This window comes from Alternaria infectoria (genome assembly GCF_024043175.1).
Source record: "Alternaria infectoria strain BMP 0036 chromosome Unknown scaffold_25, whole genome shotgun sequence".
In the NCBI taxonomy this organism is placed as follows: Eukaryota; Fungi; Ascomycota; class Dothideomycetes; order Pleosporales; family Pleosporaceae; genus Alternaria; species Alternaria infectoria.
In genome coordinates this window covers 120,596-145,162 of record NW_026250714.1, presented here as the reverse complement: position 1 = coordinate 145,162, position 24,567 = coordinate 120,596, and the positions used below count along the sequence as shown (strand labels likewise).

Genomic DNA, 24,567 nt, shown 5'->3' with positions numbered 1-24,567 from the left:
GGAGGAGCGGTGATGCGTGGCGCGCTGTGAGCTCTTTGCATTATCGCCGAGCTCGGAACTTGGGTTCGAGAACTTGGCTGTCAGTACACGGTCGTTGGTTTTTAGATTGGGATACCAGGTTTGTTCACGGGTATGCGTAATTGCAGCTATGTTTTCCATAGTTGGGAAAGCAACTCGGTCATCTCTCGATTGCATTGACACTCATGGCGCATCGGTGCAAGCGGCATAAGAGAGAGGCGAGAGAAGAGAAGAGTGATTTACTATCTAGACTCTCGAAATGGTAGGGCTGCTTGCTGTTTGCGAAGACGGATAGGTGATGGCACGTACCATGCAGCGACGAAGACTCCCCAGATTCCCGCGCGTTCCAGCGCATCGCGCCGCAATCGTGGATCAGTCTTCCCAGGTGATCCGCACCTCAATGACCTTGTAATTGGCGGGGAAGCCAAGTTCAGTAAGATCATTATCCACATGTTCCTGCCGTCCGGGCCGCGAACGACTATCCCACGACCCTTTCTCAGCTCGTCTTTTTCCAGTAATGTTGACAAATATCGCCCAGCGCACGTTAGCCTTTCTCTGTTTCTCATCTGGAACGAAGATTTCAAGCTGTGCGGAGACTACTCTTTCGAGTTGCTGTGCGTCCATGTTCTTCAGGACCGACACCACGGATTTTATCTCATCTACCATCTCAGACGAGAGGAAGATTTTTCGTAGAGCCCCTGGGCAGAAGTTCATGATAAATGAAGGGAACCCTTTCTGGACTTGAACCAACTGAAGAAGGTCCACTTTCCGTTGTTCACCGGTTCCGTATCTGTGGAGGGGTATTAGGATGTAACGTTTGATCGTTCGTAGACTTTCGTATGGGCGCTTGATGAAGAAGACGTGCAGGTAATTGTTCAGTTGTCGGAAGGGAACGACGTTACTACATAGCAGCCTATTGGAGGGAGACAAGAACATAGGCGCGAACTCGTCGTGGACTTGCTCATGAGCATTGACAAGGCTCATGGCGTCGGTACATTTTGGTTTTAGATGGAGGAATTCGGTGTAGATGGCGTTGCGTAGCTCTATATTCAGGATCTGAAATCAGCCCGGGGCAGCTAAGTCGTGGGATTTGGAGACCTCGTACCTCCGGGCAGGTCAAGGAAATTCGCTCTGTGGCGGTAGTTTGCGCTGCTTCGAATTTCAGCATTCATCGAGTGGCACTGCAGTGTCACACGGCTCTTTTGACATACCTGAGTGCCATGCTGTTGTCGCAACGACGAACGGAGTGCGTCTTCGACTCAAGCTGGAGCCAGTTTTTGACTCAGGCCAAACTATTGAGACGAAGGCGCATTCGGCCTTCCAAAGGATATTTTGCTTTGATGTTCGGTGGTTCGATGCCGTCGAAGAGGTGTCGTAAACAAGACAGGCTCGCACTCCAAGATGCGGCCTCCCGCCAAGACCACGCTAAACCTACCTAGGTAAGGAATCGACGGCCGGGCCGGCGACAAGCTACGGGCTGATCTCTCACATCCTCAAGCTCATCACATGAATCTGAACAGTCATTACTCGTACATTGCTCTCAAATCCTCCTTGCGCTATTTCCAATATACCCCCCTTCCAAGACAGCGGGATCCTATTCATCTTCCTCACTCTCGGAGACATGATATTCGCTTTCTGGTTCGTGCGCTACATGAAATCGCACTTTGACGCCCCCGCATTCAATACCAAATCCAAACTTTTCGAAGTCTTGTTCCGTACAGTTCGCCATCAGAGCGATGTCAAGATAGGCTGCTAGACCGGCACTGAACTTCTCATCTAAAGGTGGCCTGACAGATAAAGACAGATCAATAGCAGCCAACTTCGCGTACAACTCATCCTCCAGATTTCTGAGTATTGACAGGGGCGCGTCGATGTCGATATCGTCAACACTGAAAGTGACTCGAGCAGAATGACGCGGAATCGCGATCTCTTCTTCCTCAGAGTCTGCTTCCTCCGATTCTGACTCCTCAGGTTGTGATTCCTCAGATCCTGCCTCATCAGGTTCGTCTTGGTCTTGGTCTTGGTCTTCGTCGTCAATTTCGGTTCCTTCTTCTTCTTCTTCTTCTTCTTCTTCTTCTTCTTCAGGTACGTCGGAGCGGTCGCCGCGGCCGGAGTGGGCAGGGCGGTTGGAGTGATTAGAGTAACTACAGCGGTTGAAAGGGTTCAGGTCCCACTCAATGTCAAGTAAAGGATATCCACGCATGAATGCGACAGTTTCAAAGAGGTAGAGGTCCCAGAAGCTCCTGTGCCAACAAAGATCGTTCCAGTCGAGCTGTACAAGGAAGCTGCAAGTGAAGTCCTTTGGTCTCTGGCTAGCGATAGGCTGGAAGATGTCGCGTAGGAAGAGTATGAGGCAGTCAAGAGGTACTATAGCGTTGCCCTGACTCAGGTATAGTGACCCGAATTCGGAGCGGATCTGCCGATTGACTTGGAGGAACTGGATGCTCTCGTCAAGAGATGGGTCGAGGTCGAGGAAGTACTTGTAGACGGCGTTGCGCAGTTCTATAATGTGATGGGTTAGTTGGTCGTATTTGGATAAACCAGTTCATGGACCACATACCACCAGATAACCTGTCAAGGAACGGCGCTCCGCCACTATGGTCCCTGCCACCATCATCGTTAGTTTGTTCTTTCATCAAACAAAATATTTGACTGCAGCATACTGGGTTGTCATCATGGTGCTGTGCAGTGGTAGCTTGAATTCTCCACCTGAGCGTAGTAGAAGATAGCTTCGCAGGCGGACTAGAAAGCTCTAGGAGCAAACAAGCTTGTTGTGGACGACAGGTCGTTTTGTCTCAGCGTCCGCCAAGATCTGCTGTGCAACGTAGACCGCGCTAGACATAAACGACCAGGCAGGCAGCTTCTTGAACTCATAATACTGCCTGAATTCTCGCATCTTCAGGTACATGACATGAAATGTGGTAATACTTGGAAGTATTTTGTATCTCTGAGTTATCTCGATGCATTGTAATTTTGAAGTGCTGTCCCACTGCTGTCTCGCGCAACTTCCCTTACTCCCGAGACATTGTGTGCGCTTTGTTTTACGGCTGCTAGTACAAGTTCATATGTATACCTCCGCATCGAAACTTGCGCCCCCCAATTTGGAGTTGGATATTGTCGGTATCTTGTTGTGTACAGCCATGCTCCAGCAGGGTGTAAATGCTTCCGATCAACGGCTCCCCAAGAATATGAAGCCATACGGAAGATACCTTCTCATACTCATGATCCTCCATATCCTTTAGAATAGACACATGAGTAGCGAAACCTAAATCGTTGTCGGGCTGAAAGCGGCCAGGCGGGACCAAATTCCATCTGATGTTGAGCAGAGCATACTTTCGCATGGTCGAGATGACGTCCACCAGGTTGAACAACCAATTGTTAGGGTCGTGAGTCTCGCTGCCGAGCTCCACGCGAATCGTAAATGTAACGTCGTCAAGCACTAAGGTCGTAGAAGGGAGGATGAAGGCGCGTAGGAAGCTAGCGACGTCGTCAAAGTAGACTGTGACAGTGCCCTGACGGAAGTACAACGATCTGAACTCGGCGCGGATCTGCCGGTTGACCCAAAGTAGGTTGATGGCGTCAGTGCTACACGCGCATGTGTTGAGGTCGATGAAGTGCTCGTAGATCGCGTTACGTAGCTCTGTCTCAATTGTCAGCTTGCGTCAGTTGAACAAGCAGCATGGTGGCACTTACCTCCAGGCAGATCAAGGAGCGACTTCCCGCCGCGGCGATGTTGTCTGTCGCTTCGTGAATCAGTGTGGGCTTATGCGGAGTGGTGTTCGGGCACGACTTACTCGGTTGTCATCGTGACAGTATGAGATAGTAGCTCAATTTATGGGTAGGTCTTGATGGAGCAAGTATTTCACGGAAATATTTGGTGCGTGTTCGTAAGCAAAGCGAGTAACTTGACCAGGGCAGCAGGTCGTAGATCTGAGCCTCTGCCAAGACTGCGCTAAAAATATTAAGTGAGAGACAAGATGTGGGTTCTTCATGGAACTGCGCACCCGAGTAAAGACTGTTGATTGGCTTTGCCTTCACCTGGTACCACAAATTGTACGTTGGTGGTTTTACACTTGATAAATATGGTCAAGATCACTGCGCCTGTTTTAGGCGAAGCTGGCGTCCACGTTATCGCATTTGCACAAGAGAATAGCAGTGACGGCGAGGACGATTCGTTCCACATCTCAGAACTAGTAATCTACGTGTTTGCATTTTGATAAGCGGACTAAACCAGCTTCATAGACTCTTACTGCTGCCGGATCTCATATGACATGAGAGAGATCGCGATCCTCAGACTCTCCACATCTTCGTCTTCATCGAGAGAATCGGTCCCCTTATCGTCTACAAAATGCCAATACATCTAGGAACAAGCCCTTTCAAAATATGATCAAGTCTCCTAAGTCCGGAAGGACCTGATCATCTCTCTCTGGGTCGTTGTGACCATCATCTGCATCGTCTTCCTCGCCATCTGAACTCTCCTCATCACTATCCGTGCTGTTCTCCAACGCAAGCTCTATATCGATGCCTCCGCAATTGGTATCGAAATCATCAAAAAAATCTTCTGTCACGCCCTTCTTCGACTTGATTGAAAGGCTAGCGTCCAGGGCGACGACAGTCCCGACCCGGAATGGCTGGAAGCTGTGTATATCCTTGAGCGATTCAGACAAAGTGAGCCTGATGGAAGACAACTTGCTGAAATGTTATGCACTCATATATCTCAGGTTCCCAACGGCGTAGGCGACGTCTGTGTCATCGAACGACACGGCGGAGTAGCGACCCATGCCCGCGCCCAGGTCCCAGACCACTCTGATCAAAGGGTATTTGCGCATGACCGACACGACCTTGAGCAAATCCAGCGACCAGCATGGAGAAGCGTCAAAATCAATGCTTTTGGGCGTTGGGTTTCCGAGTCAAACTTTGAACTTGTAGACTACGGTCTTGGGAGCCGCGTCGGGGTACCGAACGAAGAAGAAGTGTAAGAAGAACGGAACATGCTCGAATGGAACCCCGGTTGTGCCTTGATATCTCCGGCTCAAATACAGCGTCGTGAACTCCGCGTGGACTTGCTGATTGACGCAGGCAAGGTTGGCAGCATCGCTGGTTGATGGGCTGAGATTGATGAAGTGGTGGTAGAAGGTATTGCGTAGTTCTGTTGTTGTGTAAGTCAACATATCAAGAAGACGCAATAGGCTATTTCACCTCCAGGTGCGTCGAGGAAGCTCTTTCTGCCGCGAGGGCTGCCGACGCTGTACCTAGATGGCCGTTAGTACATGCTCATCGAGGGAAGCGTCTGTGCTACGCTTACTGGCTTGTCATTCTGATGTCGCGCGATAATAGCACGGGCTAGAATCGACAGAAGGAGCGAATGTAGAGGATAGGTCGAGGGTAGGTAGGAAGGATCGTTGTGCGCGAAGAAGCGTTTGTTTGCACCTCCGCCAAGACTGCGCTAGGAATCTCACGGTGAGCGAGGAAAAGTGTGAGCCCTGCATTGAGAGTAAGCGCTGGAATATGAGAGAACCATGCGAGCAATACGACGTGTATGCCACAATATTTCCGTTGATCATGTGGGTAGATTTCATTCATGGCGTATAGACTCATCATGAGGATATGTTTCCACCATCTCAGTACGCCCCGATTGATCTTCGCATACCCCAGTCTCATTTCAGTAACCACATTTTTCCCTAGCCACTACTTTCCACAGCGCCTTCGCTGCTGTCTGGAGCGTCTTCATCGCCATCCTCGTTATCCTCGTTATCATCTCCATCGTCTGAACTCTCTTCCTCACTGTCTGAGCCATCCTCGTCCCCACTTGAGCTTTCTGGAGTCTCTTCTTCACCGTCTAAACCTAATTCCCAAGCAAAACAGACGTTGATTATTCCGTATTTGCGGCTGAGTCCCAGCCTAGAAGGATCTGTTTTCCTCTTCAATGTGACCCAAAGGTAAGCGCAGCAATTCGAGCGGTTGTTAGAAAATGAGTGTATGAAATACTTCACTGATGTTATCTTTTCGAACTTTCGAGTGTCCATGCTTTCCAGAATGGAAATGATCGTGGTGATATCTTTGAACCATGAGATCTTGAGTAGAGGGTATCGATGCATGATCGTGACCAATTCCAGTAGGCCGATCAACCAGTCTTGCGATTCTAACCAGTCGAACGACAGGTCGGTGAGGGAACCATTGACTCGCGGTTCCAAGTCGAAGTGACGAGGGAAGAAAACGTGTAGGAAGCTGTCGACTTGTTCCGTAGGGATTGCGAAGTGCCCTGATGCCAGACACAGCGAGCCAAACTCAGCGCGAATCTGCTGGCTTGAACGCGCTAGTGCGGTAGCTTCGCCGACTGTAGGATCGAGGTCGATGAAGTGATTGTAGACGGCATTGCGGAGCTCTAAAGTCTGGCGTTAGCTCGCCGTGGCTAAATAACGCTCATACGATGCTTACCTCCGGAAAGGTCCAGAAGCGACTTCCCGCCACCGTCGTCTCTGCTGCTTCGACTGTTAGCACGCACTCACTGGAAATGCTGGCTGGGTAACGTACTTGACTGCCATAGCGGTGTTGCGCAGCAGGGGCTTGTTCGTCTCGGAGTTTTGCTCCACGGCTGGAACTACTGTGTAGGAAGGTTCGGTGAGAACTGTAAAGAAGTAATGTTGTTGTTGACGATGAGGCGTTTGTCAGTGTCCCGCCAAGACCGCGCTAAACCAAAGAGGGGTAGTAAAGGTGAAGACAAGAGCTAACACTCCCTCTTGTCATCCTCCGTCCCCATACATGAAAGCTATCGCAGCTATACCGTATACCAAAATAATATGTTAATGACTAATTCGGATGAAGATCAGATTGCGGTCTGAGTCAAAGGCGCACTTCATTCATTCATTCCGTCCGCATTACATGCACAATATCTGGTCTCTGCTCTCGGGATCATCTTCCCCGTTGTCTGAGACCTTTTCGGCACTATCTGAATCGTCTTCCTCATTACTTGACCAATCATCCTCAGGGTACGACTCCCAGTCTGACCAGCCCCGAAAGCTGCCCTCCCAACTAATCTCCACTTCAATACCTCTGCATCTGGTAGGGTACAACAACGACTTGATGCTGTTGACATCTTGCTTAGTCGCACCTCTCTTCAACATACAAGGCATTTCAGCCTCTATTTCGGTCGTACCGAAATGGTGGTGTTCGATATATTTGTTCAAGTAGAGCATGACGGAATTCAAGTTCCCGAATAGTTGGACATCCATGTCCTTCATGGCTGACACGGCGTACACCACCCCTGAATCGTCGAATGTCGTTTCCTTAAAGCTGCCTACCAGATTCCATGCAATGCTGATCAACGGGTGATGACGCATGATCGAGACAACTTTCAGCAAGTCGAGCGACCAATCAGCCTCTAGATCGTCCCCGGCAGCGCCCATTCGAACCTCAAACTGATATGAAACGTCCTTTAGACCTGAGTTGAGACTTTGACCGAAGAACAAGTCGAGGAAGTAGTCGACATGATTGAACAAAAGCCGACTTCCGCTGTGGTACACCTGGTGTAGATATAAGGTCATAAACTCAGCATGTATCTGTCTGTGTACGGAGGCCAGGTTTAAAGCATGGCCATCTGACCATCCAAAATCACTGAGCCTGCGCCTTTGACTCAAAGTAGAGCCTAGTGGTAGTGAATCCGGCTGGTCCTTAAGATCGTCGATGAAGTGCTGATAGACAGTATTGCGCAACTCTGTGATCCTTCAATTAGCCTGTGAAAGCAATGTAAAACACGGTGTATATTACCTCCCGGTAAATCGAGGAAGCTCGTTCTGCCGCGGGGGTTATCGACGCTGGACGCGTTAGTACATGCGCATCAAGAGAAGCTCCTGTGCCAGGCTTACTGTGTTGTCATCGTGAATTCACGCGACTACCGCGCGTTTCTTGGGCGAGGGTTGACCTTCTGTTGAGGGTTATGCGAGTGTAAGTTTACATATTGATGTGCGGGGAAGCGTTTGTTTGTACCTCCGCCAAGACCGCGCTAGGAGGTCGAGCGAAAGTGAAAGTAGCACAACAGCTGGGAGATAATAGGACGCGAAGGAGCAGAGCAATAATACCGCGAATTCCAGTTGCACATGTAAGAATAGTTGATAGAGATATCTCTTACTAAACATCTCAATACGCACCCTCCCTCTTCTCATACTCCATCCCCATAACAGTCCCCACCTTCTTCATCCCACTCCAAATCTCCGCATCAACCTCCAACTCCAATCCCTCAACCTTCGTCGCCCCACCATCAAGACCCCAAAGCGAGACACCTAGGTAATTCGTTCCGTTGTAATTGAGAATACCCTCAGTAACAGGGAACTTAACCTGCGGCCCCACATTACTAACGTATTTACCATACTGCCAGCCATTGACGTAAAGCTGAACACGGTACGCAGGAACACTCGAACCGCCACTGCTGCTGTTACCAGAAGAAGTGCCGTTGGTGAACGTAAAGCTGAGCGGGATATCGTAGCCAGATGGCATGTTGAGATCGAATTCCGTGGCGAAGAAACCGATTCCAGGAGCGGAGATGCCGTCGGCGACGGGGCCGGCGGAAGCAGTCCATTTGGCGTCGGTGGCGGAGAGAGCACCGGGGAGGTGGAGACCCTGGCGCTCGACGTAGAGACCGCCTTCGTTGAGGGGACCGCGCGAGATGTCGCGGTAATCTTCTCCACCCAGGTTACCGGTGAGCTTCCAGCTGATGTCGGAGGCGTCGTGGCCGGATAGTTTGTAGTCTAGGATACCGCGCGGGTTCTTCATTGTCTCAGTGCCGATGGTCCAGTTCTCGTCGAGACCCTGGTTGTCGACTACGACCGTGATTGTGTACTTCCTTCCCTTGGTCAGGTTGGGCATGGTGAATGTGGCGCTTCCGTTCAGAGCTGCGTCGTATCCGCGCCATGAGCCGAGGAATTGGTCGCCGATCCAGGCGGATGAGCCGAATGCTGAGCCACCTTGGGTGGTCAGGTTGAAGGTGGTTTCGTTTCCGGATGCGGTGAAGGTACCGCGGAACAGTAGTGTACCGGTATGGTAGCCGTAGTCGGAGCTGTACAGCGATACGGGAGTGTCAAGGGGACGCAGAGAGTTGTACGTCTTCTTGAGATCGGCCGCAGTCCACTCACTGTCATCGTATCCGGGTTGGATCTCAGGAAGCGAGTCGACGTATTTCCACTCGAGCTCGCTGAGTTTGGGAAGGCTGACATCTGGCTTGGCGAATTCAATGTCGGCGCACAGAGTTCCTTGCTCGGAGGTGGTGAAGTCGACATCCTGGCCGTTGAAGGTCATCTTGGAGACATCAGATGATGCGCCACCAAGAACCTCGACAGTGGTTGTAGCATTGAGATCTCCAGTGAGGGCGAGGGTGTCGCCAGTGACCTTGGCAGTGCGCATCAGGTAGCCTGCCTTGAGGATGACAGGGTTGGACGAATCGTGGGGTGCCTGATCGACAGCCCAGTAGTTGAAGGCTTCGACGCGGTCGACCATGTAGACGTAAATGGGGCTGTCAGCTCCAACCTTTGCCACCTTTCTGCCACCATCAGCCTTGAAGTTCAAGACTGTAACTCCACTAGTAGTCATGCTCTTGACATCGCCTTCGACGACTTCCAGTCCAGTAGCAGCAAGGGCTAATTCGTGAGTCTCTCCAGGTCCACCGTATACAACCAAGACAGTCTTGTCTTCATATTTGTGCCAAGTGAAGATTTCGGCAGTAGAGTAGACAAGGGTGGTGCCGCCGATATCGTAATCGCTGACGTGGATCTTGGAATCGCGCCCGTTCAGCGTCAACGAAGTGCCGTTCATCTGGGGTACAGTAATGTTGCCCAATGCCGACGTTGCAACGTTGAGCTTGTAGGTTGTGGAATCTAGCGAGTTGTACTTGGAATGCCTGACGAAGTAGAATGTCGTCTTCTCGTTGGTGGCGGGAGTAACGCTAAGGTCACTGCTGGTAGTCCACTTGGAAGTCGAAGCATTGCCACGTGCAGCCGTGAGGTACGCAGGGCTGACCTTGAAGAAGTTTGCCTGGAGCTTTAGCTCGGAGTACTTCGCGCGGTCGACTTGACGATCTTCCTTGATCGGTGCAGCGTAGTCGTAGCTGGTGTAGCCACCTGGGTGACCGAGATTACCCCAGTTGGTTCCACCGTAAGTCATGTACAGGTTCAAAATCGTGACACCAAAGCTGTAAAGTTGCTTGTAGAAGACACGGTTGAACTCTGCGCCGACTAGAATGCCGCACTTGTCGAAACCTGGTCCGCCCCATGGGTCGAAGCTGCCAGACTGGAACTCAACGATGGAGTAAGGCGTAGTAGGGCTCTGCTGCTCGTGAAGCTGATGCCAGTTTGTTGGAAGATTGCCATCTGGCCATGTGGTTGGGTTGGCACAGTCGAATCCAAGAGGATATCCATCGTGTCCGTAGATGTCAACAGCTGCAGGTTGACCGGGTGCGTTGTTGCCCTTAGCGGAGGCATCGTTGCTGATCAAAGGCACGATGATACCGGCGTCGCGAATCTGGTCCTCGACGTATTGCATGTAGACCGGATCCGGGAAAGGCTTGATAGCCGAAGTGGCCTGTGTGTACTCATTCTCGGGCTGAACGAGAATAATTGGTCCGCCGTTGGTGATTTGCGCAGGCGCAATTGTCGCCAACACATTCTTCATGTAGCTGTTCTGCTGTTAGTAAGACGTCGCCTACTTTTAGTGAAGATACATACTTGTCGGTCGCCTCCAGGAAGTCAGGCGCACGCGTTCTCAGCGTGCCATTGACCCTCTGAATCCATCCAGGGAAGCCTCCACCAGACACCTCAGCGTTGATGTAAGGACCCGGCCTAGCGATAAGGTAGATACCAGCCTCCTGCGCAGCATCAAAGAAGGGCTTTAGATCAAAGACACCCTCTTCGCGGTAGACACCGGGCTTGCCTTCAAGCAACGCCCAGTCCACGTAGAAGGAAACACCATTGTACCCAAGAGCCTTGATCTTCTGGAAGACATCGGAGTAGAGATCAGGTACCGGCAATCTGTACGGGTGGACCTCGCCAGAGTACAGGAAGATGCGTTCGCCATGTACGAAGAGCGAGTCTTCATCCCATGTGACCTGTGAATCTGGTTAGACACCATAACCCCAAAATGTTGATCCAACTCCGCAACTTACAATATCTTGCAAAGCCTCTCTCTTATACGGCTTAATCCACTGCTGAGGCGAATACCCCACAGCCCTCGCCGCAGTCTCAACCGCAAAACATCCCAGCGCAACCGCGCCTGCAAGCTTTGAAAAGCTCTTCATATTGACCAAAATACGAAACCAAAGGTCAATTTGCTTGTGGCCCGGTCAGAGTCCGCGGGGATGGGACGAAATATAAAGCTTTCGGAGCTCCAGACGGTATGCATGTAGCCGGACCGGGATCTTTCCTCGTTCCTGTCAAACAATGACAGCATCGTTTCCATGCCGCTCGTGCCATTGCGATCCGAACGCACATACCCTCTTTCCCCAGCGACTTTCCCCAGTCTTGCCCCATGTTGAGCGTGCTAAGACCGCGTGTTGAACCGGATGAGTAGCCGTAGCGATACTAGCACGTCTAGTCGCTTCGCCGCATCCTTGACCATGCCAGAAGACGCAAGCACCGATTCCACCAATATCGCAGCTTGGATGCTTGTTAGTGGAGTCGATGCCCGCATCTCGGTTGAGGCAGGCGGGGAAACATGTCCGATGTGCGCCATGACCGTTGCCCAGGCGGTGCAGAGAGGCGGCGATCAGTGGGGTTAGCGTGAGGGTTAATGCTTGGTCGTATAGTTGTGGATGCTTGCGGAAGCTTGGGTTGAGGCCTTTCCGCCCTAGATTGGGAAAGGCATCCGCGGCGGGATGACGACGGGCATCGGGGAATTTGGCTTGGAGGTATCTTTTTTGGGGACGGGTAAATGTGCTGGGTTGTGGCATGGGGATGGGATGGGATTTGATGATGATGGGATGTGGGGGAAATTACCGAGGTACATCGAATTCGGACCTGACGTAACAAGGCATTGATCATCGCGAAAAGCAAGTGCGCAAACCCAGTGCGCGCATACAGAAGACATATAGGCCAAGAGTACTACCAATCCATTGCAACGAACCTACAAACATGCTATATGATACGTGCATCTACATGTGCATAAAGACCGATCGATCCGCCCACGACTCTCCCGTCGCATGCCAACCCAAAACCATCGCATAACAAGTAACCCGCCTATGAAGAAACAAACTCCGCTACATAACATCCTGTCGCCCTTAGGAATCTAAATGGCACAACCGATGCAGCCAGAGAAAACAACCATCGCAACATGCGCCGAAGGAAGGAGTGAAAGAATGTGGATCGCAAGAAGCCAAACAGATATGCGAGAAAACACGAATGACAAAGGATGTTCGTCTCAACATTGCTCACGCGCCAAACGCTTCTTTACATTAACCCCGCGAAGAGCAAAACAAGCCCAACCCCACAGACCTACTGCGGTGGATACGGATACCCAGACTGATAATACCCCGAGTTATCCGGAATAGTCGGAAAGCCATACTGGCCCCAATTGTTAAAGTCTTGAGCACTATCACCAATCATGACGTCGCCCGCCCAGCCGTTGGGGAAAGTAGCAGCGCCGCAAATCTCCATGTTCACCTTCTGCTCCTGTAACTCCTGCGGTCGTGCTTGTGGCCATGGTTGGTAGACACTGTGTATCGGGACAGATGCCGGGGCTGGCACAGGCGATTGTCGGGGGTCAGACTGCTGGAAAGGACTTCTCAGGGAATGCTGAGTATTGGGATACTGGTATGCTGGGTAGGGTTGTTGTGGTGATGTCAGTGCCGTGGCGCGCATGTGAGAGTTTTGATCATAAGAAGGTGTACGGCCGCCGTGCGCGTAGGTTGATGGTTGGGTGACTGGCGGCGGAGCTGGAGGAGTTTGTTGACCATTGTGATTGACAGCAGTGAAGCCGGACTGGTTACTGGACTTTTCCTCCGGCGCGCCTTGCATCTCATGCTTGACCGAAGCGGCGCTGGTAGGCAAAGTGCGCTCTGCAGAGTCTTCGTCATGTGGCAGTCTCGTATCCGCGAGGTCCTTATCCCTGTCAGGCCATTGTCCGTCGTTGTCGTTAGCGTTCGCAATGTCACCGAATTGCTTGTGCGTTCTCTCGAAGAGCTGTGCATAGTCTTTCAGCCCACCGCTAGCGACGCCATCGCTGGAGTTGCTCTTTGGAGAATCATCGATCTGGCCGCTTAGCTCTCGGTACTTCTTTCTCTCACGACGGTAGTATCGTTGCCATTCTGCAAGTTGACTTAGCCACGAGCGGGCCATCTTGAAGCGACTCAAAATGCGCAGTAGGAAGCCGTTTGCGATATCATGGGCTCTAGGGTCTTTACGAGATGAGAGGGCGTCGTCCGGATCCATGTGAGGAAAGTAGTGGCAGTAGATGGCTGGGGTGGTTAGCAATACCCAACCAAATCACTGTTAGATACTTACTGCCTATTCCAACGGCAAAACAAGAGAAAGCTACCGTTGGCGTTTGTACTAAATTGCTATGAACTTGTGAGTTCTCGATAGTATGAAGTAGTGTTGTGAAGTCGAGGCAGGCTTTCCAACAGTCTTTGGCTTGCTTGATCCAGTAGTCAGGGTCAGGGGGTTTCTCATCAATCAGTGGCTCATCCAACGGGCCGCGGGGATACGTCAACGTCCATGGTGATGTGGGCATGTACTCTCTGTACAACCACACAAAACACAATGTGTACATTGCATGTATCGCAACGTATTTGCCGGGCGAGTTGTAGCTACGGTCGTCGTTGTTGTCCGAGGTCAGCTGGAGGTGATCAGGAAGGTCGCGCTTCAACTGCTTGAGTTTGTCCTCCAATTTCTTGAAGCCAGTCGTTGCGCACCACGGTGGATTCTTGCCTTCTTGTCTACACGTTGTCAGTCAGATATCGCGGCGGAACGAACGAGGCAAACGGACCTCCTGCCGCGTTTACACGACCATTGTGAGACTTCTCCGAAGATCACAACAACTTTGATGTACCATGTTAGTTCTGCCTCCCCCTCGGCAACTTCCCACCTCCCTCCGTCCAGGGCACTGGCTCGATCTGCTCCGTCGTGGTCATTACGGCGTTCCTCAGCATGTTTGTTCCATCGTTTCCTCCGCGCAGTATACATCGCATCGTCTTCACCCAGAAGCCTTGTTCTTGCTCTTTTTCCAAAATTGAATGCGCCATCGCTACAGACAAGTTGAGTTCTTTGAAGTTGATCGGGCGTAAGCATCCTCGGCCGATCTTCCCCCCAACTCAGATAGCAATCCATGAGGACGCAGCTCCAAAAGGTACGCCGCTGAGTCTCGCGAAGTATGAATTGGTCCTTTTCCGAAAGGCCCTTTTCACAGTCTTTCAGTGGTGCAGGTAGCCCGCTTTCGTCGACATCAAGGTGCGGGTACCCAAGGCATATGGCAGCTCTGATAGCAACGCCGATCTTCATCCAGCCGTCAGTACCTTGCAAATTGGTCCATTCATAATACCCCAACATGAGGAGTGTTTGGATCTTTTCCACATTCGGGGAACCAACGACTTCCGTTCCCATCTGCGTGCGAGTCGCTGATGCGTAGAATTCGGCAGTCCTGATCGGGTCATTACCCATTTGCGCTACGAGCTTGTCATGGAAACGAGCAGTCTGGGTAAGGAAGGCTAAGAGCAAAGGCGCATACACGCGCGGTGTTGGAGCTTGAGTCGGAGTCTTAACTTCAGATGAGCTGCCAGATGAAGGCGGCGGCCGCACAGAGCTGAGGAAAGTTCGCTTATGCAAGAAGGGGAAGTCTGTAGAGAAATGCTTCTCATAGATGTCAAACAGCTCTTCCCAGACCTGGGAAGTAAGCAATGGTGATTGAAGCGCATCTTCAAGCGAGCCCAAGCCTTCTACCGAGCGTTGCGCTGTAGTTGATGTTGGTGCTAGCAACTTGCGTCGCTTCTTGGGCGGGGCCTGGGGGTGTCAGCGCTAGCACGTGATATAGCCCAGGACGTGAACTCAGCCACGAACGTTGATATGCAACACGACTAATGGAGTACTGGGAGACAAAAAAGGATGACTTACATCGAAATCGGCGGTGCTGTCGCGGCGCACAGATCCGGTGCTGCTTGCGACAGCCGCGTGGTCCCAGGTACAGTCGCGGTTGGTATTCGCGCAAGCCTTGCACGTCGTGCCCTGACCGGTGTTTTCGCACTTGGTCTTGCTTCGGCGACATCTGGTACATGCAATCTGCGAGCGCATGCCTCGTTTTGCTGAGGGCTCAGCACTGCCGCCGCTGGCATCAAGGGGCCCGGGGGTCTGCTGCGGAGACGCCTTGACGGTGGATGGAGACAGCTGCGTTAGGGGAGACTGCAGTTGCTGATGCTGTCCGGGAGGAGATGGCGGCCGTTGATGTCGTTGTTGTGGTGGGTAAGCAGGCAGTGCAGTTAGCCGCGGTGCATTCTCTCCGGTCATGGGAAGATGCGCGACGGCGCCCAGCTCAGGCGGTGCGCGAATATTGGCGACGAGTGCAGGGAGTTCTGAGAACGGGGGTTGATGAAGAATGGCGGTGCTGCGAGGCTGCGCGCGTCTTGTTGATCGAGTCTTCGGGTGATGTTGCTGCGATGTGCGGGCCGGAGAGATGGGATGGTTGCCGGAAACGCCAGTCACGGGCTGGGGCCGAAGATTACCAGACGACGACGACAAGATGCAATGCAGGTCGGACGTCTTGCGCAATCGTCGCGTATTCCAGGGCAGCAGGCAGCACAATCTGCGGTCGCCGGATCGTGTGGTTCCAGCGTTGGGTGCTGGCTGGCGTCTGCCTTCGATGCTGCGGGCACACGGGTATTAACGTTGGACCTTCCCTTCCGACGGGACGAGAGCAACTTGGCGTTGGTCCTTGCAGCGAGTGCTGCCATAGCATACCGTGGTATTTAAGCGATCGCTTCATCCGACAAACTTACCAGTCACCGCGATTTCTCTGCCGGTCTGCCGTCATGAGCTTATGCTTACCCTGACAGCCCACGGCCAGACACCCCAGCGGCCCAGCTGTTGGCCGCCGCGCAGTCGCAGCAGCAACCTCCCACTTCACCAGCGGCCCGGTTAGAACCGCATCTCCATCTATCGCTAATCCCGCCTGGTCTGAGTCTCTCAAACGCCTCCCCCTCTGCTTGCTCCAGCACATGAGCTGTCGCACTGCGGCAGAACGGGCGCTGACACGTGGGTGGGCCTGCATGCAGTAGTAAGGTGTCGCGGAGCCTTATGGCGCACGTACAAATACGCCCAGTCGATTGCGTTTGGCTGTCAGCCAGGCGCTTCACCGTCACCTTACTCTAGTCCGTCAGAACCATGCCCATCGTCGCCAGCGCATGTCCCGCATGGTTGTATGCAAGGCTCCGAACGGTGCAACACCTTCACATGATGCGAGCCTCTCGTCTATCTTTTGCCCCATCCAGCTAACTACGCATATCGCTACCTATGATATCGCCAGGCCGTGTTGGCCGGTAGACGTAGCCTCGTTGTCTTACTTCCGCGGGTCTGAAAGCGGCATCAATCTCGATGGCTCGGCCTTAGCATTTGCCTCTGCCCGGCAAATCACCTCGATGCGCTCCAACGACTCTGCGTCTCAACGACGTTGTAGATGAAAGGTGCCAGGGGTTCTCGACTACCCATGGATACGCCGCACTCGTACGTCAGGCCAAATGGGACATTTCTCCCCTCGCCACGGTTAGCGAACTATGTCGCGCATGCGCATGCGACCAAGTTCAGCCTGACATTGATGAGTGAGATTTTCTGCAAGTGGCCCAATCTGGCTGCTGCACGATCGGTGTAGACCTTGCATCTTATCTGCCCTCGGGCATATTATGTCGCACCCGTTGCGTCTGTCGAAACTGTGGTACATGGAGTCTAAATCAAGTTTTGATCATTCTATCGCCTATGGCGGGAGGTAGCCAGGAGGTTTTTAATGTACTTTGATTGGTCATACAAACATCAGGAAGCTGAATGTAGCTTCCAGCCTCCTGTACCTGGTCTGTCTTTGATCCCTGAACGTCATGTCAGGCAACTACAGCCTATCTATCCTCTCCTGATATATCCTCCGTACGACGCGCTCGGACCATGTCCAATCGTCGCATTTGCCTTGGAAGGGCGATCTTGACGACGTAGGCCCACGAACTTGGCCATCTGGTCTCGAGTCGCCTGAATGGCGGCGGAGACCTTGGACTGCGGTCGTTCCGTCTCGACCTTGACAAGTTCTTGACAGGGAGAAGCATCGACCTTGGCCGCGGGTTTCTTCGTCTCGACCAACTTGGCCTCTACTGAAGATGAGACGACGGGAGCGGACTTCTTCCTGAACTTAGGCATCGTGAATCCGAAAGACGGGACGGCGACGTGTTTGCTGTAATACTGTTGGTATACCATCCCTGTTGAGGCAAAGTGAAAGAAACTTACGGCTCATCCGGAGTCTTCGCATCATCTCCAGATGGCTTTGGTGTCGGCTTGGAGGACCAGCGGGAGCTACCGAGGCCAGACATGTTATAGATCTACTGGATTTTAGTATCGTTTACCGCATACAAGAGGCATTCACCAATAAGCATACCTCGATGTGTTTGTGATGTAATCGTCAAAGGATATAGTGGTTTGCGCGTTTTGGTACCCGCAATGTTGTTGTGGGTAGTAAAGAGAGAGAACAAAGTCAGATCGAAAAGTTTATATACACTGAGGGCCTCCTAGCGTACTCGTCTTCACCTCGAGAGGGCGTGAAAACAAAGTGAAGGTATCCACGGTGACGCAGAAATTTACTGCGATATCAAAGATATTGACGCGGTGACGCAGGATCTTATGCCTCCGACGAACAAGAATTGTTTGCTATTGACACTCATGACACTCTCATGCGCCATTCTCCTATCCTATAGTCCTCTCGGCGTGACAGCCCGCACCTACCACTTCTCAACCGCAGGCCTAAGATCGATCTCCCACGTAAAGTTCGTCTTAGGCTGCGTATGCAGCCACCAATAATCGTTCGCAATCTGTTCACACGTCAGCTGCAAACATCTCCTCTCCGTCTCGTTGTACTCACAGCATCAGCGCTCAACTTTGCCTCCTTAGGCATATCCTTCAACCACTCCTTCGTCCTCGGAATATCAATCACCCCATCAATAATCGCATGCGCAACATGCACACCCTGCGGTCCAAACTCCCTCGCCAAACTCTGACTCAGCGCCCTCAACGCCCACTTCCCCGTCGAGAAACTCGCCATCTGCGCATTACTCTTCACACTCGCCGTCGCCCCCGTAAAGATAAGACTAGGCGGGTGTTCACTCCCCCTCTCCACCCCCTTCAACAACAACGGCAAGAAAGTCTGCGAAAACAACACACCCCCCATCCCACTAACCCCCAAACTCCTCTCAAACGTCTCGACGGGGATCTCCAAAAACGGCTTCCGCATAAAAGCACCAGAAGCATTGAAAATCGCCGCCGCGGCTGCGACATCATCTCCAAACTCTTTCTTGATCCCGGCGAGGGCGGAGGAGAGGGAGGGGGCGGAGGATACGTCTGTGGCTATGCCAATGGCTTTCCCGCCGTTCTTGTTTATTTCCTCGGCGAGAGAAGAGAAGGATTCGGGGGTGCGGGCGAGGAGGACGACGGGGTAGGTTTGGCTGAATTTGCGGGCGACGGAGGCGCCGGTTCCGGGGCCGACGCCGGCGATTATGGCGATGAGGGGGGGTTTGGGGGACATCGCTGGGTTCTGCTGCGGTCTGGGGTGGATACTTGGTATGGGGTGGTGTCGGTGGGTGGGTGTGAAGGGGATTGGTCGTCGAGGAGGATTGGTGTAATAACAATGACGAACCGGGCGATTCAACTTATATCTTGATGCTGTCCTCGGTACCTTGGTTCGCTGTTTAGTAAACCGACTCGAGATTGGAAATGGGAATGTTGTAAGGCTGATTGCATAACATGCGGAGATAGCTAGAGCGCGAGGTGCGTCATGATTAATAAGCCACCCCCTCTCTCACATGTATGTACACCATGCCACACTCTCCACATACTCACAAACCCCATAAACTCATGATAAAAAGCAGTATGCCTGATTTAACGTAACTTCGTTTCTGCATGACTCTACTCTTCCCCACATCATGTCACTTGACCCCTACGCCCTCCCCGCCCTACCCACCTGAATCATCTCCCCAGTAGGTTTATCGTCGCTCCTGAGGACCGGCCAGCTAGCTCCATCGGCCTTGACTAGCGTCATCTCGAGCTTCGTGCCTAGTATCCTGAACTTGCTCTCTTCCGGCTTGATAGTCGAGAAGAGGAGGAATTCGGTTTGGTAGCGCTTGCTGTCTGAGGTGGGGAGATCGAGCTTGACGTGTGTGGGTTGGAAGTCGACGACGGCGGTTGCTTTGTCGATTTTCTTGAGGTAGAGGGATGCGACGACCGAGGTGGCGGTTTGGTAGTAGTCGTGTCTGGGGTGTGGGGTTAGTAGGTCGTCTTGATTGAGAGAGTAGAAAGACGTACCGAACTGTCTCTAGTTTCTCCTCGCCCCCCTTCTTCTTGCCGCTGCCGATGAACAAATGTCGGTCTTTTGTCTTGCACCCCTCGATCTTCATGAACTGATCGAACTCCATGACCCGCCTCTTACAGCAACTCCACCCCTTGCTGCCCTCGTGGAAGATGGGCGCACCGGGGTGGTGTATGCAGCTCTCTCCTTCCCTATCGCCTCCCTTGTGTGTCGCGCCGCATCCTTTCCGCCGACATGTCATGCCCTCCTTGATCTCCAGACTCGGGTCGTCGTCTTCGGATTCTGGCGGCGGCGCCGGTGAAGCGCTGGGCTTGGGCGTGGCTTGTGCGGTGGGTAATCGGGGAGCGGGCGCAGGGAGGGATTCCTCGAGCGATCCGAGATTGACTTGGGTGTCATTGGGCACGTCGGGGGCTTTGACGGGCTCGGGCTTGGGTGTGTCGTCGACGTCCGAGTGCTTGCCCTTTGTGCACGGCTCGATTGCGAGGAACTCGTCAAAGGTCAAGACGCGTGGTTTGCAGCATTCCCAGCCTGGGGAATTCAATTAGCATCTTTGCTGGTCTTGTTGATATGCGCGTTGGTGGTGCTGACCTACCTTTCTGCCCCTCGTGGAATTTGGGTGGGCCGGGATGGTAAACACACTCCTCGTTCTCGTCCTCGTACGTCTTGCCGCAGCCCTTGTGTACACACTTCTTCGCCATGATTGTCGGTTTCTGTGAGTAACGCACTTAACGAGTGGAGAGAAAGGTCGGATGCGCGCTGCTTGTCGTGTTGCGATGCCCCAGATTTTGTTCCGAACATTCTGGAAATCAGCCGTCATCATAGGGTCCAAGCGCGAAGCTTAATCGATATCCTGGCCGTTGAAGCTTTCCATCTTCGGAATTGCTGTCGCGTCAACACGAGTTTCCCCGTCTGTACTGCACGCTCGTAGTCATCGGTATTGAGAGAGTGTGTGGGTTGTCAACACGTCGCCACCATGTTCCGCGCCACATCCCGTCTGCTCGCTTGCCGCGTCACCTTCTTCACCCGAACCCCATGCGGCCTATGCGACACGGCTAAAGCTGTCGTGCAGAACGTCAAGGCGAAGAGGCCTTTTGATTACGACGAGATCAATGTCATGGATGCAGGGCAAGAAAAGTGGAAGGGCGCGTACGAGTTCGATACTCCGGTGGTAAGCCGACCCGGACCACGGGTCTATATATGCGTGTAATGCACAGAGTACCTGAATGTTCAACCAGATCCACATCGACAAAGCCGAAGCTAAGGAGACAACCATATCGTCGGTGAAGCTTATGCATCGGTTCAAGGAAGAAGACGTGACCAAGGCCATGGATCAGGTAGAGCACTCTTGAAAGCATCGTCACGTCGTCTGCCCAAGTCAAATCCCATTTCACGTCTACGTTCTGAATCATTCGATCTGCCGCAGTGATCTCTCTCGTGCGATCAAGCAGAGTAGTAGTTCAACGCGACCCACGGTCCTTCCTACGCTTGACAACTTCATCCTATCCATGCCCCGCTTACCGAACGTCATCATCTGTGCATCCCCCTTCTAGCTGCGCGAATCAGTAGTTGTAGATACTGTGAGTATGTCTGCTAGCGTATTCTTCGGGTCGCGGTAGACGTCGGCTCCAAGGAAGTCTCTCGCGATTTGCTCCTGCTTCCGCATTAGTCCATATCTCCAACAGTTCGGCAGCACATACCGCTTCCTCGAGTTCCGCAGCCTCATCCTCTGGCATCTGGCAGCATGCAGCTACCAGGTCTTCACCTCGAACGGAAAGGAAGATGAGGTTTTCTGCACGCTGAATGATCTCGGGAGGCACACCGTTCATGGCGGCACAGCTGTCTTCTTGTCAATGGAAGCAGGCAGACATCGAGGCTACAAACTAACCATGTACCGAAGCTTGAGGTACTCCGACCTTCACGAAAGCTAGGCGCTGTTAGCATGCCCTCTTGCTTTCGTAGTATACTTACTTGTAGAGATATGTTATCTGCTCGTTGACTTCCGAAGCATCGGCATCGATACGTACTTCCATATGCCCGAATGCAAGAGCGGGTCTCGGCTTAAGCAGGTCCATTTCAAAGATTTCTGGTACGTGTTAGCAGCTGACGAATGAATGATCGAAGTTCACGCACCATGGAAATGCGTAGCACCAATGACCTTTGGTCGCTCAGACCCCAGACTCAGCAGGTACTCCATGACTGCGCATGCCAGACCAGCGCCATCACTAGACTCAGTTCCCTTGCCAAACTCATCAATGATAAGCAAGCTGCGGCGGGTCGCCAAGCTCAGTGCGAGGGATATCTGCTGTAGGTCTATCATGAAAGCGCTCTGGACACGAGACACTGTCTCGCGCGTCGTCACCCTGGAAAGGATCTTGTCCGTCAGCCCAATCTTTGCGCTATCTGCTGGGACGAAACATCCAACGTGAGCCATGTATACGATGAGCGCGACCTGCTTCAGGTACACGCTTTTGCCTGAATAGTTGGGCCCGGTCAAGACAAGCATGCTTGCGCTATCTTTATGCGCGTAGGTATGGCGACTTGCAGAGCTCGTAATCGGTTGGGTACCGGTACCATAGCTTTCATCGACGTCTTCCTCCGAAGCTCCATCACCCTCCCCGCCTCTTAAGGTCGTATCGTTCGCAACAAAGGATGATACTGTGAGCTCTTGCAGAATATGGCTAGACGGAAGTCAGTGGCTGCATGGAGCCTCCACGATCAGTGTACTCACCGGCCTCCCTTGATACGTATGACATTGTCGTTGGTCATCCGAGGGCGACAAAGCTTATAGATCTTCGCGCCTTGTGCTAATGCAAGAAGGCTGTCAAGCTCTCCACATACGTCCGAACAAGATGTCAGCAGATCTTCATATTGAAGTAGATACTGCGCGAGCTCGTGGCTAATCTCGATTTCGCGATCTGAGATGATGCCGTACACGTCGCCAAAGTGATCATCCATCTCTCGGGTTTCGCTGTTCTTAAAGTAGACCTGCTCTTCAGTGGCAAACATCCTCTCCCAAGGACTGTCGAAGGTGCCTTGGTAGACGGCGTCTCCACTTAGTTCATTGACGGGAGTGGTGCAGAGGAACCCGATTTGCGGAAAGTAGATGACATTCAGGGTGGCGCCTAGTCTGGTCAGTATTTGACGTGGTGTAACTTTGGAGTAACAATGTTTAGCATTGTCAGGAGCGTGTCGACGTACGAATGTCAGAGGGCATCTTCTCAGACAGCTTTCGCGCTACTCGGTTGAGGAAGTCGTCAAGACTGTCTAGAGTCCTTTTCATCTGATCCAGCTCGTCGTCAACGCCAGGCATGATGACAGCCCGACCTTCTTCTGCCGAACTGGCCAAGTCGATGGTCTCACTGATCTTCCTTCCGATCTGGGCCAGGTGGTAGCCTTCAAATTTCTCGAACACCTGCAAATGTCAGTCGTAATCTAAGGAACCGCAGCAGGCTATTTGTGCGGCCTCGCAGTGATTGACAGGCTGGCAGTTAGCAGTACCTTGTTCCTGATAGCTAAGCTTTCACCACCGAGAACATCCTGTAATGTGTCTTTGATCTTGAGTGCATGGAATGCAAACTAAGGCGATCAGTCAGATGACGTAAAATGGTGTTTTGCGAAACGTGCCGCTCTGATCGACGTCCATATGCTCTTGGAGAAGCCTCCGCCTGCTTTCGTTGAGCCACCCACGCCCTTTCTCAGGTTGACCATCATGGCACGCATGTTGCTGACATTCTTGAGATTCTGTACAAGTGCCTGTACTGCGGGATCGTTGTCTGGGCGAACGAAGACCCCTATCGTACTCAGCCTCTCGTTGATGATGTCGATGTTGAGGCTAGGGCGCAGGAACTGTTGCCGAAGCAGGAACCTTCCTTGTGGTGTTCGAGCGAGATGGTGAAATAGCCCATACACAGAGAGCCCTTCCTTTTCGCCGGAGCTGGCTTTGGTCGGCCCTTTGTTGTGCGAGTGCGGATGTGATTCGGCACCCATAATTTGTAAGGAGTGAAGGGTATCTGCGTTGATGAACATGGTCTCTCGAAGGCTGAACATTTCCAGTGTTGTGATACGGAACATGAGATAGGCTGAGCGATCGCCAGGAAGATACGCTGCAGCGCGTCGGCGTTGAAGATACGATATAAGTGCTCCAGCGCAGCCGACCTGTGCAGTATTAGCGGCGCATCTTTCATGGGAAGCGCGAGAATACCGTTGAACGGCTGTCAAGGTCAATCCATCCTGCTAGCCGGAGCAGTTGTCCTTGCTGGCCTAACGTGCCTTCTTCGTCCAGATGGTTCATTGACGCAAGTTCTCCAGGTATGTTGAAACTGACACGAGTACCACTCTCGTCACCCAGGCGGAGGCTGACAAGCTTGCTCTTTGCAGCATCGTAGAAGAACTCATTGGGTGGCCTCACCTCCAGCAGGAATGGAAGGCGAAACTGGTCGTTGTCGCTGCTTGCGGAGTCGCTCCTGGCCTCTGGATCGAACCGTTCGATGACTTTGTCGTCAATCTTTGTCGATACCAGGACAACGGTAGGCTCGATGAATGTTCTCACTGCGCCCTAATTAACATGGGGTCTAGACATCGAGACAAGAAGAACCCACGGGAGTCGATAACATCAACGTCGCCGCATTGTATATCTTCCATGAAGTACAGCTTCTCCTCTCTTGCGACGTAATAGCAACATCCTACTGTACCACGTGGTGTCATATCAACGGCCATGATGACCTCGATCAATGTGTCGTCGTTTTCTTCGGCATTGCGACTTTCGGAAGGTGTGTCCACTGAAGTATCCGGAAACGGTCCCCGATCAACGTCTCTACGCAATCTGCTGGGTCCTGCAGGAACGCTTGAAGCAGAGCGCGTGGACGATGCATGCGAGTTGCTAGCGGAGGTAGGTGTGCGGCGGTTTTGACTACTGCGATTTCCGCGCGAGGTAGCACTGCTGCGACTACCCCGATTCCGGTATGAAGAGTTGCGCGCCATCGCAGAGATCGAGAACGATGGCTTTGATGGGGCTGGGTGGCGGTGAGGTGA

General features: G+C 52.5%; 9 protein-coding genes across 9 annotated transcripts; 1 reads left to right on the top strand and 8 right to left on the bottom strand.

Moving 5' to 3' along the window:
- Window positions 1–1,612: 1,612 nt before the first annotated feature.
- J4E92_009574 (uncharacterized protein) lies at window positions 1,613–3,241 on the bottom strand (the record flags this gene model as incomplete). The annotated part of the gene is made up of 2 exons (XM_051500920.1): window positions 1,613–2,520; window positions 3,238–3,241. The coding sequence occupies 2 exons, from the start codon at window positions 3,239–3,241 to the stop codon at window positions 1,613–1,615; spliced, it is 912 nt and encodes a 303-aa protein (XP_051348863.1).
- Window positions 3,242–5,699: 2,458 nt separating this feature from the next.
- On the bottom strand, window positions 5,700–6,563 carry J4E92_009573 (uncharacterized protein; the record flags this gene model as incomplete). Its single annotated transcript, XM_051500919.1, has 3 exons — window positions 5,700–6,403; window positions 6,457–6,500; window positions 6,553–6,563. 3 exons carry the CDS (start codon window positions 6,561–6,563, stop codon window positions 5,700–5,702), a joined length of 759 nt encoding a protein of 252 aa, XP_051348862.1.
- A 333-nt stretch (window positions 6,564–6,896) lies between these two features.
- On the bottom strand, window positions 6,897–11,299 carry J4E92_009572 (uncharacterized protein; the record flags this gene model as incomplete). Its single annotated transcript, XM_051500918.1, has 4 exons — window positions 6,897–7,732; window positions 8,166–10,681; window positions 10,731–11,110; window positions 11,168–11,299. 4 exons carry the CDS (start codon window positions 11,297–11,299, stop codon window positions 6,897–6,899), a joined length of 3,864 nt encoding a protein of 1,287 aa, XP_051348861.1.
- A 1,192-nt stretch (window positions 11,300–12,491) lies between these two features.
- J4E92_009571 (uncharacterized protein) lies at window positions 12,492–13,714 on the bottom strand (the record flags this gene model as incomplete). Its single annotated transcript, XM_051500917.1, has 3 exons — window positions 12,492–13,453; window positions 13,549–13,555; window positions 13,709–13,714. 3 exons carry the CDS (start codon window positions 13,712–13,714, stop codon window positions 12,492–12,494), a joined length of 975 nt encoding a protein of 324 aa, XP_051348860.1.
- Window positions 13,715–17,093: 3,379 nt separating this feature from the next.
- J4E92_009570 (uncharacterized protein) lies at window positions 17,094–18,756 on the bottom strand (the record flags this gene model as incomplete). Its single annotated transcript, XM_051500916.1, has 4 exons — window positions 17,094–17,415; window positions 17,469–17,534; window positions 17,961–18,046; window positions 18,097–18,756. 4 exons carry the CDS (start codon window positions 18,754–18,756, stop codon window positions 17,094–17,096), a joined length of 1,134 nt encoding a protein of 377 aa, XP_051348859.1.
- Window positions 18,757–19,167: 411 nt separating this feature from the next.
- Window positions 19,168–20,234, bottom strand: J4E92_009569 (uncharacterized protein; the record flags this gene model as incomplete). The annotated part of the gene is made up of 3 exons (XM_051500915.1): window positions 19,168–19,480; window positions 19,533–20,064; window positions 20,129–20,234. The coding sequence occupies 3 exons, from the start codon at window positions 20,232–20,234 to the stop codon at window positions 19,168–19,170; spliced, it is 951 nt and encodes a 316-aa protein (XP_051348858.1).
- Window positions 20,235–20,509: 275 nt separating this feature from the next.
- J4E92_009568 (uncharacterized protein) lies at window positions 20,510–20,885 on the top strand (the record flags this gene model as incomplete). Its single annotated transcript, XM_051500914.1, has 2 exons — window positions 20,510–20,704; window positions 20,772–20,885. 2 exons carry the CDS (start codon window positions 20,510–20,512, stop codon window positions 20,883–20,885), a joined length of 309 nt encoding a protein of 102 aa, XP_051348857.1.
- Window positions 20,886–21,082: 197 nt separating this feature from the next.
- Window positions 21,083–21,362, bottom strand: J4E92_009567 (uncharacterized protein; the record flags this gene model as incomplete). Its single annotated transcript, XM_051500913.1, has 2 exons — window positions 21,083–21,187; window positions 21,234–21,362. The coding sequence occupies 2 exons, from the start codon at window positions 21,360–21,362 to the stop codon at window positions 21,083–21,085; spliced, it is 234 nt and encodes a 77-aa protein (XP_051348856.1).
- Window positions 21,363–21,500: 138 nt separating this feature from the next.
- Window positions 21,501–24,252, bottom strand: J4E92_009566 (uncharacterized protein; the record flags this gene model as incomplete). The annotated part of the gene is made up of 8 exons (XM_051500912.1): window positions 21,501–21,619; window positions 21,667–22,214; window positions 22,265–22,658; window positions 22,735–22,948; window positions 23,035–23,112; window positions 23,224–23,691; window positions 23,738–24,084; window positions 24,135–24,252. 8 exons carry the CDS (start codon window positions 24,250–24,252, stop codon window positions 21,501–21,503), a joined length of 2,286 nt encoding a protein of 761 aa, XP_051348855.1.
- Window positions 24,253–24,567: the final 315 nt, after the last annotated feature.